Here is a 16663-nt window from a genome sequence, read left to right as displayed (position 1 = left end):
ATTTTTCAGAAATGTCAGATCACATTTATACAGTAGGATGTTATAGCTACATTTGATTGACATTCATTATAGTTTCTGTTTGCCAAAACGAGTTTGAGATTTTTGCTGTTTCATTCATTTTAAAAGCGGTTTCAATTTTTCTCAACAACTTTAAATAGTCTTTATTGGCCTATAGGCTGTTGTTGAGCAAAACTTAAACAGCTTTTAATAAAACTTGTAAATACACACTCATGGGTTGTTTCAACCCATGTTTGGGTCAAATATGGACAAACCCAACCATTGGTTTAGAGTGCAGATATGTTGTGGAAGAATACTTTTTGTTTAGTTTTGACAGAATATCGCAGGCCTATTTAATATAGGCTATTTTGAAATCCCTAACCACTACTTAGGCTATTAAGTCCGTTAGCCCACACTGCCACACACGACGCGACAAATCGCGCTGTCTTTCGTCGCGTCGCATGCGGTGGGGAAATCCTCACCCCGCCTCCTGTAATACGATCAGCTGAAGAGCCGACAGAACCCACGCGTCTCTTCATTCACTTCTCCTGCTCCACTTTAATCCGTCCTGTTGAACGCAAGAGACGCGCGCGCGAGGATGCGGCGGATTCCGTCAGGTCGCGGTTGTTCCGCGCTCTCCGCGCTCTGTGGAGTCGCCGTGTGTTTGTGCCTGTGGACGCGCGTGGTCCGGGGTGTGAGCGTCGCGTGCTCGCCGCCCGCGGCGTCGGTGCAGGAGCGCGTGCGCCGCTCGGGGGTCGTGTTTGAGGGCAGGCTCCAGGAGGAAGACCTGCCGGGGAACGCGTCGCGTCAGGTGCGCGTCAGGGTGCAGCAGGTGTGGCGGCTGAAGGCGGGAGGGCTCCTCAAGAACTCCGTGGTGTCGCTCATCTGGTTTGAAGGTGGCAGATGTTTCCAGCTCAACACCGGGATCCGGTACATGTTCTTCATGGAAGCCACTAATGACACGTCCGTGTTCACGCCGGTCTTCCCTCCGCTGGAGACCAAGCGCACCGTGAGGAAGGACGTGAGTCTAGTGCTCTGCCAGGAGTGCGGTAAGACCCTTATATATATATATACCTGTCAGAAGTGTGTATGCACGGGAGTTCAGTTCAGTGACACACAGCTGCAAAACTAAACTGGAACTTTCTTTGCGTTGTGTTTTGTCTCCTGACTGTTGATCTTGGTGCTGATGTGGGAAAGTAGGCTACAGTGATGCTATCAGATACACTTCATATTCGTCCAGAGAACACTATAATGCAGGTTCTGGACTGTACATTTTAAAGTCACATTATTTTGCATGATGATTTTAAATTGACTTTCTTCACATTTCCAGTGTTTTCAGAAACAGAAGTTGTCATAGTTGGTAAACTTGAAGGGAAGCTACATTTGACCCAATAGCTAAATAAAAATCAGAAATATCATGTTACTGAATGAGACATGACAGTGTTTACAGGACACAAAGAGTACTGTGGTGATGTCCATTGTAGTGCGTTTGAACTGTAATGTTCATTAACAGACTAGTTAAGCATACACCCTCTGAAGTCGCCGACTGCTGTCTGAAGGTCTTGTGTGTTTGACACAATATTGTATTCAAACCTGTTTGAGCAGCTTGACTTTGATGGATGGATGGATGCCACTGTTTTTTTTTCTCTCTCTCATTTTTTTGCACTCCAGTTCACAACATGCAGAAGAATTATTCAAAAGCTGGACTGTCAGCCTTAAATCTGTGTTTTTGGCAGGATTTCCGCAGAGATTATTACCACTAATGTCATCACCAGATTCTGATGGATTACAGACATTCCTGCTCAACCCTGTTGCCTCTGTATTAAAACTGACCCTAATGATTTGAGCGAGGAGAAGCTTTCGGCTTGGGTTCGCTTTGATTAGCTCATGTCACATCATCTGGACTTACAGAACGTGAGGTTGAAAGGTTAGATGAGGTGTAATGAACATTGAGAGGCGTCTAAAGTTAAAGATGATTCTTCTACTTCTCATTTGCCTGCTATAGTTCAGGCTTGATGATTGTCTGACATACTCATGTCTGCTAGCATGCATACCTACAGTCAGTTGATTTCGCTTGGTGGTTTCACACAAGGTCCAAGTATAGTTACATTTTAGCATATAGACAACACAAGTTGTTCTGCTTTTGTATGTTAATATTCTTTCTCTCTTTGTTATGTGCACCAACAGTCTTGAAGTTCTGGCACTACACATCACAGTGAACCAGTTTTTTGTGGTTATTAATGGTTAACCGTTATTAGACCAGCAGCATAACAGCATTTGTGATAGAAAGGAATGAATATGTATTTTGGCTTTGGGATTGAGTGCCTTTGTTTGAGTTTGGCAAGATGAAATCCTCCAGTGTTGCTTCATCGCCTGTGTGCAGTAATGCTGTAAGAAGCTTTGAGATGTTCATGAGCTCAGTGTTGCGTTGTTTTTCTCACTCATAATAAATAGTACAATAGATTCAATAAGTTGTTAGTCTTGAGTGTTCACTCCAGTTACACCAGTGCAGTGTTGCTGTGGAGTGTGTTTAACAGCCTCTGCTGCCCTCTGGGAGAAGGTCATTCACTATTGTGAGTTTATCTATCAGTCCTGGCATGACCTGAGAGATCTGTCCCTATATTATGAGAATTTGAATAGATTATGGACATCTAGACATCATAAAGATTTAGGTTTTTGAAGAAGAATGAAAAAGCATGTGTCAAATGAATGATGATTTTTTTGTTTTACTTTTTTTTGAAGTGTTCAGGATTAGATTGGGAAAATATCTCTAATATCATGATGTACAACACAGTTAGTAAAAGCAGGAAAGGTTGCAATAATAATTTTAGGGACAGGTAATTTATGTTTTGTTGAATACTTAATATTAATCGTATTTAAAGCGCTGATTTTCAACCAAAAAAAAAAAATCCAATTTCTATAATGGCAATTGAATTGATTTTAAAGGCTTCAACTCCTGAGGGAACTACAAATTCCATCCTTCTGTCAGATAATAACGTTATTCATTTTCTTTATTGAATCTTATTGATTCACAATGGCCTGCAGGAGAAGGTCTGGGTTTAGCCCAAGCAAAGTGCAGCGGATAATGAAGACGAGGGAAGAGAAGAGCGCGGGCTTCTAGCACATTATACTGCAGTTTAAAACGGGTTAATCGCTGCTGCTCTTGGATTGTTATAAATCTACGTTTTTTACTTCATTAGTCTTTTACTTAATACTTAATACTTAATAAAATCAATCACACAAATCCAAAGTTAAGACTTCAAAGAAATATTACAATGGCATATTATGTGATGCTCACAAACAATCAGGACAATTTATTTAATACACTTTTTGTTTAACTTTAATGCAATTGTAAATCGTATTGAATAACTGTGTTGTAAAAGAAACGGCAGAGGTTCATTTGCTGTGTTTTATTTGAAGGACGGCACATGAGCTGGATCTGTGGCAGATGAATATGAGAACTGAAGTTAAGTCTGGACACATATCTCAGAAGGGTTACACAGATACCCAGTCATAATCCCCTGTCCTTTCACAGATTATGCCATAATCCCATCTTTATTCTGCATTCAAATGGGCCACATTCAACACGAGCTCCTAGAACACCAAAAGTGTGACGCCCTGCAGTTGTGTTATGTTGCTTGCTATCTAGTTGCAATTGCTAGTGTACTTTATTTAGACAAATAAGTATTAGAATTACAAAATAATTATTCACGTATAGTTATGCCACATACATTTGCTTTAACAAAATTATATCGAATTAATGAATGAATGCAAATTGCATATGTAATTGCATCATCCACAACACGTGTTTTGTCTTTCTTTATTATTATTTTACTACCGAAGCAGTGTTGTAGTTTAAGGTTGTGGTGTGTTCACACTCGGCAGGTTTGGTTGGATTAAAGGGGTGGTATAATGCCCTTTTCACAAGATGTAAAATAAGTATTTGAAGTATTGAGAGTGTGTATGTGAAGTCTTAGCTCAAAATACCCCAGAGATATTTTTACATAGCATGATCAAATTGTCACTTTTTGAGGGTGAGCAAAAACACACCGTTTTGTGTCTGTCCCTTTAAATGCAAATGAGCTGCTGCTCCCGGCACAGGGGGCTGGGCTTCGATTACCTCCTCACACACACACACACATGCACTGAACATTTGAAAAACATTTAGCCTTTTATGTTCAAACCGGAGTCAGACAATGATGGAGAGACTCAAGAAGAAGTGACAACATGTAGAAGAACAGGACATTTCTGAATGGTTAGTTGATGAATTTATGTAGATTATGTGTAGTTATCTTCTAGTCATTGATTAGCATATGTTGCCCGTCACATTTCAGTAAAGGCGTCAGAACCGCGTCGCCTCGCAGCAGATCTTCAGTTGTGTGTGTGTGTAAACATAAACATTATCGAACATTTATCGGACTCTTGATATCGTTTTATCGAGAAAAAATTATATCGCAATAATTATCGCTATCGTTTTATCGCCCAGCCCTATGTGCTAGTGTCTTCCATAGAGGCTGCTTCATATGTTGTTGATGTATGTGACGTCGTGCCGTAAAGCAAGTCGTGATGCTCGCGAGATTTGGTGCGGCGCTCCTCTCAAACCTGCCAGCGGCGGCCCCCCGTTTCGTTTTCGTTTACCATCGAAATGACTTCGAAGCTATTATATTAAGGTACAAATCTTGCATAGTGTGCCTTTAATGGGGAAGTTTGGCTCAGACATTTGTTGTAACTTGTTATTTATTTGTCAAGTTGAATGGGAGTCACATGAGACGGGAAGAAGTCTGTCTTTACCGCTGGAAGTACCCCGTCATGTACTTCCCAGTCATGCTTATGAGACTGACGGATCCATCCACATTTCTAAGATTTGTGGAGCTGCTGTTCTGGCCTGTGCTGGAAAACATGTGTCATCTGTCTTGATGTTCTGCTAGTGTTTCCCCGGGACTTTACAGAACAAATCAGAAGCCTCACGAAATTGCTTTTGAAAGTTAATAAATGTCTCTTTGCACAACAACAAATGTCATTCCTCAGCTGACAAATACAGCATTGGTGGTCAGTGAGGGTCCAGAAAATATCCAGGAATTATGGACTCTTGACTTTTTACACAATGTCGTTAGTTTGACATTAACCAGTGACAAAGTCAAGGTCATTCCAGCTTTGTCACCAAGACTTAGTGAAAATGCAGATAGGTTGTCAGTTGCCCCCCTGCAAGGCGCAGAGAGATGCCATCATTTCCAGATATGTGACATTTGTGTTTTGTGCATATTTTCATACTTCTAACTCATTTCAACATACTACCATTTGGGACACACTAATTGTAACTTCGAATACCATTTAGAACAGATAGCATGTGAGTTGGGACGCAGCATCGGGCCTGTGGTGTTGAATCAGGTGTGTGTTATTAGGAAGACACAGACCTAGTCAATTGGGAGAAATTTGGTCTTGAGGAGTGACTGTGGTTTCCAATGATTGACATTCTCAATCTTTCATATATATATTCATTTTGCATATGCTTTTTATCCACTATGTCAAAGTAGTTTACATGCATGATGCTAGATGGTCGCCTCAGGCTCTTGCGCTGTGTTTCTGTTTGGCAGGGCAGTGAATCAGACACACTGGAAGTGAGTGGGGCCAATGCCTTACAAATGTGCATTAATTCATAAAGTGAATGATATGATTGCAGTGTTAGTGAAAGTATCTAAAATGGATGCTACATTGTTCTTATTAAATGACTACCTGTCTATTTTAATGCAGAAGTATGGTATGGTTGCGTATGTAGTGTGAAATTCTGGCACCCTTTTTCTCAGTTTGAGACAGTGTCTGAACATGGCCCTGAAACTGAGGTATCATCCGTTTTTGAGCTGGGCTCTTAACCCGTTCATGGAATGAAATATGAAAACAAACTAAATTAAATAAATCTATTACATATTTTATTTTGGCAATCAACCAAATATTTTTAGTGCATACTGAGTGTCAGGATCCCACAATTTACCCATTCGTGCAGCCTGATCCACTTTTAAGTCCTTAAACACTTGTTTTTTGGGGTCGACAGCTTATAAAAACGTATTTCTGGGTTTCTCAGCTTGTTTGCTGTACACGTCGTCACACAGCAGCTTTCAGGCATTTTTCTGTCTTTAGTTAGAAGCAAGAAATGACCAGGAGGAGCCTCTCGCAATGCAGAGTCAGTGGAGGCGGTTGGATAGTTTCCCCCCGGTGGGCGTGGCGTTCAGATTATGACGCGTTACGCTCTGTCTCTATGTGCCGTTGATGCATCCAGCGTGAGTGAAATGCCCATGGAGAGTTTCATAGGCTTTCTTTACTAGTCCGCCACGACTGCTCTGGCGTTTTACAAACAATATGCCTGTGGCTTTGGCACTCAGGAGTTTTTGTGAGGATATGTCAACAATAATTAAAGAACTACATTTGAGTGAGAATAAATGGCAGGTGAGATCCAGTTAGTGTGTGTTTTAGGCTGAAAATTGCAGGTTTCTTGTGTTCTTCTCCCACTGAGGTCGTCCCACACAGCTCTTGGAGAACGTAACCTAATCCCCCAGTCCTCCAGTGTCCTCTCTAATGAAATCACCAATATGTCACCTTACAGTCCCCCAAACACTCGAGATTAAGAATATGAACATGTCATGCACACATCGAGCACAGATCCTGTATGCCAGTGGTTCTCAGTTGGCTCTGGCGTCTCTGGCGTTGTTGTGATGAATGTCTGTGTTCAACAGTTGGCTGTTTTGGTGATAGATTGAGTGACATGATGTCATTCTAGAAAACCATTAACAACGCTACTCAACGTAAAAGAAAACATATAAACATGTACGATAAACTTATTTTTTGTCAACCACTAACACACAACCACCTGTCAGCACAATTACATTTCTTTAATGGTTAAGAAATTAAGATTTTATTTATTATTTATGGCGGGTTTATTACTGAGGGTTTTGTTTGGTGTTGGGACCAAAGGGAGAGGGTTCACCACCGTGACCTCCCTGAATATACATGGACCCTGTGAACCTGTGAAATACGACAGTCCTGCACACACGCTGCATGATATATACCAGTAGCAAACCAAGACGCTTAAACCATCTCACTCCCTTCCCTCGCCCGGAGAAAACTCAAACTAGCTTACGGTGTCCTTTTCTGTAATACTACAGAAGTTACCTTTGACAACTCCAGCTCTGAAACGGTAGGATGCTGCAGCCTTAGAAATGCAACAGGCAAACCGCACAGCAAAGGTGAGAGTTATCTCCAAAATAAAGCAAAATTTAATAAAATGCAAATCCACATTTTAAAAAATTGCATCATCACCACAATCAGTGAGTGAGTGCACATCAGTGAAACACCTGGCCGGGCTGCAGAACGTATGACAGACACCTCTTCCTACCACACACAACCAACTACCGTATTTTCCGGACTATATTTCACACTTTTTTTCATAGTTTGGCTGGTCCTGCGACTTATAGTCAGGTGCGACTTATATATCAAAATTAATTACTGACTGAGATGAACCAAGAGAAAACATTACCGTCTACAGCCGCGAGAGGGCGCTCTAGTTAGCGGAGTTGTTCAGAAGCGACACGAGGAAGAAGAGTTCAGTGTATCCAGTGCATAGACAGTATATAAACTGGACACAGCGACCCCATAGGTTTCCATGGAGAAAAGTGAAGTAAATGAGAAGCATCACTTCCTGATCGCCAGGCGAACTGCACAGGCTCAAACTGAGCTTGACGACGTAGATGTGACGTGAGCAACCTGTCTGACAGCTGTCAGTCTTCTAGTCGCTGTGCCGAGACAAATCTGAATCATTCCCTTCCGAATCTCGCAGAGACGGAGAGCGTGAGCATTAGCTGTCCATGAGCTAGCAGCAGGAGCAACTTTATCACTCTCTATGGGCTTCTCCCTTGACTTTATCAGACTTTATGCCTCCACGTCCCCCCGATTGCTTGCGAGCTTCTCTGCCGGTCTATACGGTAATTTCTCAGAGTCGAGTGGTTATGATGCAATCATTAGCCTATTTTTACAAAAACTGCTTCTACGGGCCATAACGTAAGATACAAGGTAATGGAGCCTTTTATACATTTTCGTGTTTCTTTAGAAATAAATAATGGACAAATGGAGTCTTTAAACGCCTCAGATGTAAAGTTATTCACTGTCAAAGTGACGCCAAAATGAATGTGAATGCTAACAGCAGGTGGGGGTCCGCTAGCCAATGGCGGCGCCCGGGAAAGCTTCAGTTTCTGGCTGATGGATTACCCCCTCGATCCAGTGTTGTGTGGAATGAACTTGCTTGGTGAACTTGCTTACCGGTAACTTGTTGGAGTCGCTGGCTAATGTTAATTTAGCCTATTCAGCCCCAGCTATATGTTCTTAATGCTGTTGTGAAGCTGAATAACTTGCCTTTCCAGATTAAATGTCTGTTCTTGGTCTTGAATTTTGTGAAATAAATGTATAAATAAATAAATAAAGTCCAGTGCGACTTATATATATATTTTTCCTCTTCATGACTCATTTTTTGACTGATGCGACTTATTCTCCGGAGCGACTTAGCGAAAATACGGTAAATGTAATGTAAGCCCACATGTCAGACAGCACTCACAGCAAAACAAATAAGCGACAGACACTTCCGCATCACAGAACACACCACCTCGAACACAAATTATTGATAATAAATCGCATCATTAGACTGGCACAGCACAGCAGCCATTAAATGTATGGAACACACTGTAATATACTTTAGTGGGAAAAATGCACTATTATACAGAAGTGCAACAAATGGTCACTGATTTGGCAAATTTGCAGATTGACCAGTGATTCTGCAAAAAGGCTGTTTTCTCAAATAAAGCTGAACATGTACAAAGCAGTGTGGGATTGCTGTGGCTGGTTTACAGCTGGACCAGCATCACTGAGCTGAAGCATTAGCCGTCTTTCCTTCAGCCCCGCACATTCCAACACAACTCAATAGGCAGGTTTATAAAGGGTTTATTTCCTCAAAAACATTTGATATATAGGCTATGTAGATTGTGAAATTCTGAATTTCTAAAATAAAATTACAACTGATGACTTTTTTATTAAAAAACAATATTTAAAAGTGTTTTTGCTGAGGGCCTGACAGTTCTCCTCTGATATTTACAGTGGGGAGAGCAAGCATTTGATACACCGCCGATATTGCAGGTTTTCCCACTTACAAAGCATGTAGAAGTCTGTAATGTTTATCATAGGTACTCTTCAACTGTGAGTGACAGAATCTAAAACAAAAATCCAGAAAATCACATTGTATGATTTTTAAATCATTAATTTGCATTTTTTTGCATGACATAAGTATTTGATACATCAGAAAAGCAGAACTTAATATTTGGTGCAGAAACCTTTGTTTGCAGTTACAGAGATCATGTTTCCTGTAGTTCTGGACCAGGTTTGCACACACTGGGATTCTGGCCCACTCCTCCATACACACCTTCTCCAGATCCTTCAGGTTTCGGGGCTGTCGCTGGGCAATACGGACTTCCAGCTCCTCCACAGATCTTCTATTGGGTTCAGGGCTGGACACTGGCTAGGCCACTCCAGGACCTCGAGATGCTTCTTACGGAGCCACTCCTCAGTTGCCCTGGCTGTGTGTTTCGGGTCGTTGTCCTGCTGGAAGACCCAGACACGACCCATCTTCAGTGCTCTTACTGAGGGAAGGAGGTTGTTGGCCAAGATCTGGCGATACACGACCCCATCCATCCTCCCCTCGATACGGTGCAGTCGTCCGGTCCCCTTTGCAGAGAAGCATCCCCAAAGAATGATGTCCACCTCCATGCTTCACGGGATGGTGTTCTTGGGGTTGTACTCATCCTTCTTCTTCCTCCAAACACGGCGAGTGGAGTTTAGACCAAAAAGCTCAATTTTTGTCTCATCAGACCACATGACCTTCTCCCATTCCTCCTCTGGATCCTCCAGATGGTCATTGGCAGACTTCAGACGGGCCTGGACATGCGCTGGCTTGAGCAGGGGGACCTTGCGTGCGCTGCAGGAGTTTAATCCATGATGGCGTAGTGTGTTACTAATGGTTTTCTTTGAGACTGTGGTCCCAGCTCTCTTCACTTCATTGACCAGGTCCTGCCGTGTAGTTCTGCGCTGATCCCGCACCTTCCTCATGATCATTGATGCCCCACGAGGGGAGATCTTGCATGCTGCCCCAGACCGAGGGAGATTGACCGTCATCTTGAACTTCTTCCCTTTTCTAATAATTGCGCCAACAGTTGTTGCCTTCTCACCAAGCTGATGCCTATTGTCCTGTAGCCCATCCCAGCCTTGTGCAGGTCTACAGTTTATCCCTGATGTCCTTACACAGCTCTCTCGTCTTGGCCATTGTGGAGAGGTTGGAGTCTGTTTGATTGAGTGTGTGGACAGGTGTCTGTTTGATTGAGTGTGTGGACAGGTGTCTGTTTGATTGAGTGTGTGGACAGGTGTCTGTTTGATTGAGTGTGTGGACAGGTGTCTGTTTGATTGAGTGTGTGGACAGGTGTCTGTTTGATTGAGTGTGTGGACAGGTGTCTGTTTGATTGAGTGTGTGGACAGGTGTCTGTTTGATTGAGTGTGTGGACAGGTGTCTGTTTGATTGAGTGTGTGGACAGGTGTCTGTTTGATTGAGTGTGTGGACAGGTGTCTTTTATACAGGTAACGAGTTCAAACAGGTGCAGTTAATACAGGTAATGAGTGGAGAACAGGAGCAGTTAATACAGGTAATGAGTGGAGAACAGGGGCAGTTAATACAGGTAATGAGTGGAGAACAGGAGCAGTTAATACAGGTAATGAGTGGAGAACAGGAGCAGTTAATACAGGTAATGAGTGGAGAACAGGGGCAGTTAATACAGGTAATGAGTGGAGAACAGGAGCAGTTAATACAGGTAATGAGTGGAGAACAGGAGCAGTTAATACAGGTAATGAGTGGAGAACAGGAGCAGTTAATACAGGTAATGAGTGGAGAACAGGGGCAGTTAATACAGGTAATGAGTGGAGAACAGGTGTAGTTAATACAGGTAATGAGTGGAGAACAGGAGCAGTTAATACAGGTAATGAGTGGAGAACAGGTGCAGTTAATACAGGTAATGAGTGGAGAACAGGTGTAGTTAATACAGGTAATTAGTGGAGAACAGGGGCAGTTAATACAGGTAATGAGTGGAGAACAGGTGCAGTTAATACAGGTAATGAGTGGAGAACAGGTGCAGTTAATACAGGTAATGAGTGGAGAACAGGAGCAGTTAATACAGGTAATGAGTGGAGAACAGGGGCAGTTAATACAGGTAATGAGTGGAGAACAGGGGCAGTTACTACAGGTAATGAGTGGAGAACAGGGGCAGTTAATACAGGTAATGAGTGGAGAACAGGTGCAGTTAATACAGGTAATGAGTGGAGAACAGGGGCAGTTAATACAGGTAATGAGTGGAGAACAGGGGCAGTTACTACAGGTAATGAGTGGAGAACAGGGGCAGTTAATACAGGTAATGAGTGGAGAACAGGTGTAGTTAATACAGGTAATGAGTGGAGAACAGGTGCAGTTAATACAGGTAATGAGTGGAGAACAGGAGCAGTTAATACAGGTAATGAGTGGAGAACAGGTGTAGTTAATACAGGTAATGAGTGGAGAACAGGGGCAGTTAATACAGGTAATGAATGGAGAACAGGGGCAGTTAATACAGGTAATGAATGGAGAACAGGGGCAGTTAATACAGGTAATGAGTGGAGAACAGGGGCAGTTAATACAGGTAATGAGTGGAGAACAGGGGCAGTTAATACAGGTAATGAGTGGAGAACAGGTGCAGTTAATACAGGTAATGAGTGGAGAACAGGAGCAGTTAATACAGGTAATGAGTGGAGAACAGGTGTAGTTAATACAGGTAATGAGTGGAGAACAGGGGCAGTTAATACAGGTAATGAGTGGAGAACAGGTGTAGTTAATACGGGTAATGAGTGGAGAACAGGGGCAGTTAATACAGGTAATGAGTGGAGAACAGGGGCAGTTACTACAGGTAATGAATGGAGAACAGGTGCAGTTAATACAGGTAATGAATGGAGAACAGGTGCAGTTAATACAGGTAATGAGTGGAGAACAGGGGCAGTTAATACAGGTAATGAGTGGAGAACAGGTGCAGTTAATACAGGTAATGAGTGGAGAACAGGGGCAGTTAATACAGGTAATGAATGGAGAACAGGTGCAGTTAATACAGGTAATGAGTGGAGAACAGGTGCAGTTAATACAGGTAATGAGTGGAGAACAGGTGCAGTTAATACAGGTAATGAGTGGAGAACAGGTGCAGTTAATACAGGTAATGAGTGGAGAACAGGAGCAGTTAATACAGGTAATGAGTGGAGAACAGGGGCAGTTAATACAGGTAATGAGTGGAGAACAGGTGCAGTTAATACAGGTAATGAGTGGAGAACAGGAGCAGTTAATACAGGTAATGAGTGGAGAACAGGGGCAGTTAATACAGGTAATGAGTGGAGAACAGGAGCAGTTAATACAGGTAATGAGTGGAGAACAGGGGCAGTTAATACAGGTAATGAGTGGAGAACAGGAGCAGTTAATACAGGTAATGAGTGGAGAACAGGTGCAGTTAATACAGGTAATGAGTGAAGAACAGGGGCAGTTAATACAGGTAATGAGTGGAGAACAGGGGCAGTTAATACAGGTAATGAGTGGAGAACAGGTGCAGTTAATACAGGTAATGAGTGGAGAACAGGGGCAGTTAATACAGGTAATGAGTGGAGAACAGGAGCAGTTAATACAGGTAATGAGTGGAGAACAGGTGCAGTTAATACAGGTAATGAGTGGAGAACAGGGGCAGTTAATACAGGTAATGAGTGGAGAACAGGGGCAGTTACTACAGGTAATGAGTGGAGAACAGGGGCAGTTAATACAGGTAATGAGTGGAGAACAGGTGCAGTTAATACAGGTAATGAGTGGAGAACAGGTGCAGTTAATACAGGTAATGAGTGGAGAACAGGTGCAGTTAATACAGGTAATGAGTGGAGAACAGGGGCAGTTAATACAGGTAATGAATGGAGAACAGGGGCAGTTAATACAGGTAATGAGTGGAGAACAGGGGCAGTTAATACAGATAATGAGTGGAGAACAGGTGTAGTTAATACAGGTAATGAGTGGAGAAAAGGGGCAGTTAATACAGGTAATGAGTGGAGAACAGGGGCAGTTAATACAGGTAATGAGTGGAGAACAGGGGCAGTTAATACAGGTAATGAGTGGAGAACAGGTGCAGTTAATACAGGTAATGAGTGGAGAACAGGTGCAGTTAATACAGGTAATGAGTGGAGAACAGGAGCAGTTAATACAGGTAATGAGTGGAGAACAGGGGCAGTTAATACAGGTAATGAGTGGAGAACAGGGGCAGTTACTACAGGTAATGAGTGGAGAACAGGGGCAGTTAATACAGGTAATGAGTGGAGAACAGGTGCAGTTAATACAGGTAATGAGTGGAGAACAGGGGCAGTTAATACAGGTAATGAGTGGAGAACAGGGGCAGTTACTACAGGTAATGAGTGGAGAACAGGGGCAGTTAATACAGGTAATGAGTGGAGAACAGGTGTAGTTAATACAGGTAATGAGTGGAGAACAGGTGCAGTTAATACAGGTAATGAGTGGAGAACAGGAGCAGTTAATACAGGTAATGAGTGGAGAACAGGTGTAGTTAATACAGGTAATGAGTGGAGAACAGGGGCATTTAATACAGGTAATGAATGGAGAACAGGGGCAGTTAATACAGGTAATGAATGGAGAACAGGGGCAGTTAATACAGGTAATGAGTGGAGAACAGGGGCAGTTAATACAGGTAATGAGTGGAGAACAGGGGCAGTTAATACAGGTAATGAGTGGAGAACAGGTGCAGTTAATACAGGTAATGAGTGGAGAACAGGAGCAGTTAATACAGGTAATGAGTGGAGAACAGGTGTAGTTAATACAGGTAATGAGTGGAGAACAGGGGCAGTTAATACAGGTAATGAGTGGAGAACAGGTGTAGTTAATACAGGTAATGAGTGGAGAACAGGGGCAGTTAATACAGGTAATGAGTGGAGAACAGGGGCAGTTACTACAGGTAATGAGTGGAGAACAGGTGCAGTTAATACAGGTAATGAATGGAGAACAGGTGCAGTTAATACAGGTAATGAGTGGAGAACAGGGGCAGTTAATACAGGTAATGAGTGGAGAACAGGTGCAGTTAATACAGGTAATGAGTGGAGAACAGGGGCAGTTAATACAGGTAATGAATGGAGAACAGGTGCAGTTAATACAGGTAATGAGTGGAGAACAGGTGCAGTTAATACAGGTAATGAGTGGAGAACAGGTGCAGTTAATACAGGTAATGAGTGGAGAACAGGTGCAGTTAATACAGGTAATGAGTGGAGAACAGGAGCAGTTAATACAGGTAATGAGTGGAGAACAGGGGCAGTTAATACAGGTAATGAGTGGAGAACAGGTGCAGTTAATACAGGTAATGAGTGGAGAACAGGAGCAGTTAATACAGGTAATGAGTGGAGAACAGGGGCAGTTAATACAGGTAATGAGTGGAGAACAGGAGCAGTTAATACAGGTAATGAGTGGAGAACAGGTGTAGTTAATACAGGTAATGAGTGGAGAACAGGGGCAGTTAATACAGGTAATGAGTGGAGAACAGGTGTAGTTAATACAGGTAATGAGTGGAGAACAGGGGCAGTTAATACAGGTAATGAGTGGAGAACAGGGGCAGTTACTACAGGTAATGAGTGGAGAACAGGTGCAGTTAATACAGGTAATGAATGGAGAACAGGTGCAGTTAATACAGGTAATGAGTGGAGAACAGGGGCAGTTAATACAGGTAATGAGTGGAGAACAGGTGCAGTTAATACAGGTAATGAGTGGAGAACAGGGGCAGTTAATACAGGTAATGAATGGAGAACAGGTGCAGTTAATACAGGTAATGAGTGGAGAACAGGTGCAGTTAATACAGGTAATGAGTGGAGAACAGGTGCAGTTAATACAGGTAATGAGTGGAGAACAGGTGCAGTTAATACAGGTAATGAGTGGAGAACAGGAGCAGTTAATACAGGTAATGAGTGGAGAACAGGGGCAGTTAATACAGGTAATGAGTGGAGAACAGGTGCAGTTAATACAGGTAATGAGTGGAGAACAGGAGCAGTTAATACAGGTAATGAGTGGAGAACAGGTGCAGTTAATACAGGTAATGAGTGGAGAACAGGAGCAGTTAATACAGGTAATGAGTGGAGAACAGGGGCAGTTAATACAGGTAATGAGTGGAGAACAGGAGCAGTTAATACAGGTAATGAGTGGAGAACAGGTGCAGTTAATACAGGTAATGAGTGAAGAACAGGGGCAGTTAATACAGGTAATGAGTGGAGAACAGGGGCAGTTAATACAGGTAATGAGTGGAGAACAGGTGCAGTTAATACAGGTAATGAGTGGAGAACAGGGGCAGTTAATACAGGTAATGAGTGGAGAACAGGAGCAGTTAATACAGGTAATGAGTGGAGAACAGGTGCAGTTAATACAGGTAATGAGTGGAGAACAGGGGCAGTTGATACAGGTAATGAGTGGAGAACAGGGGCAGTTACTACAGGTAATGAGTGGAGAACAGGAGCAGTTAATACAGGTAATGAGTGGAGAACAGGTGCAGTTAATACAGGTAATGAGTGGAGAACAGGAGCAGTTAATACAGGTAATGAGTGGAGAACAGGTGCAGTTAATACAGGTAATGAGTGGAGAACAGGGGCAGTTAATACAGGTAATGAGTGGAGAACAGGGGCAGTTAATACAGGTAATGAGTGGAGAACAGGTGCAGTTAATACAGGTAATGAGTGGAGAACAGGTGCAGTTAATACAGGTAATGAGTGGAGAACAGGAGCAGTTAATACAGGTAATGAGTGGAGAACAGGTGCAGTTAATACAGGTAATGAGTGGAGAACAGGTGCAGTTAATACAGGTAATGAGTGGAGAACAGGTGCAGTTAATACAGGTAATGAGTGGAGAACAGGGGCAGTTAATACAGGTAATGAGTGGAGAACAGGTGCAGTTAATACAGGTAATGAGTGGAGAACAGGGGCAGTTAATACAGGTAATGAGTGGAGAACAGGAGCAGTTAATACAGGTAATGAGTGGAGAACAGGTGCAGTTAATACAGGTAATGAGTGGAGAACAGGTGCAGTTAATACAGGTAATGAGTGGAGAACAGGTGCAGTTAATACAGGTAATGAGTGGAGAACAGGAGCAGTTAATACAGGTAATGAGTGGAGAACAGGAGCAGTTAATACAGGTAATGAGTGGAGAACAGGTGCAGTTAATACAGGTAATGAGTGGAGAACAGGTGCAGTTAATACAGGTAATGAGTGGAGAACAGGTGCAGTTAATACAGGTAATGAGTGGAGAACAGGAGCAGTTAATACAGGTAATGAGTGGAGAACAGGTGCAGTTAATACAGGTAATGAGTGGAGAACAGGGGCAGTTAATACAGGTAATGAGTGGAGAACAGGTGCAGTTAATACAGGTAATGAATGGAGAACAGGAGCAGTTAATACAGGTAATGAGTGGAGAACAGGTGCAGTTAATACAGGTAATGAGTGGAGAACAGGTGCAGTTAATACAGGTAATGAGTGGAGAACAGGTGCAGTTAATACA

At 42.7% G+C, this 16663-nt stretch overlaps 1 protein-coding gene across 5 annotated transcripts in view; it reads left to right on the top strand.

The window, feature by feature from the left end:
• The first annotated feature begins 414 nt into the window (after window positions 1–414).
• The window catches only part of nrg1 (neuregulin 1), a 118924-nt gene continuing 102675 nt past the window's right edge, over window positions 415–16663 (top strand). For 2 of the 5 annotated variants that reach the window (XM_079600243.1, XM_079600240.1), the window contains exon 1: window positions 494–1046. In XM_079600243.1, coding sequence (XP_079456369.1) covers window positions 596–1046 — 451 coding nt within the window. In that variant the 5' untranslated portion in view covers window positions 494–595. Of the gene's footprint in view, window positions 1047–16663 lie in introns of all 5 variants that reach the window. The other 3 variants (XM_079600246.1, XM_079600245.1, XM_079600244.1) reach the window with 2 other exon arrangements.

Source organism: Phoxinus phoxinus (assembly GCF_949152265.1).
Source record: "Phoxinus phoxinus genome assembly, chromosome: 23".
Taxonomy (NCBI): Eukaryota; Metazoa; Chordata; class Actinopteri; order Cypriniformes; family Leuciscidae; genus Phoxinus; species Phoxinus phoxinus.
The sequence above is the reverse complement of the archived record's forward strand: the minus strand, read 5'-3'. Positions and strand labels throughout refer to the sequence as shown.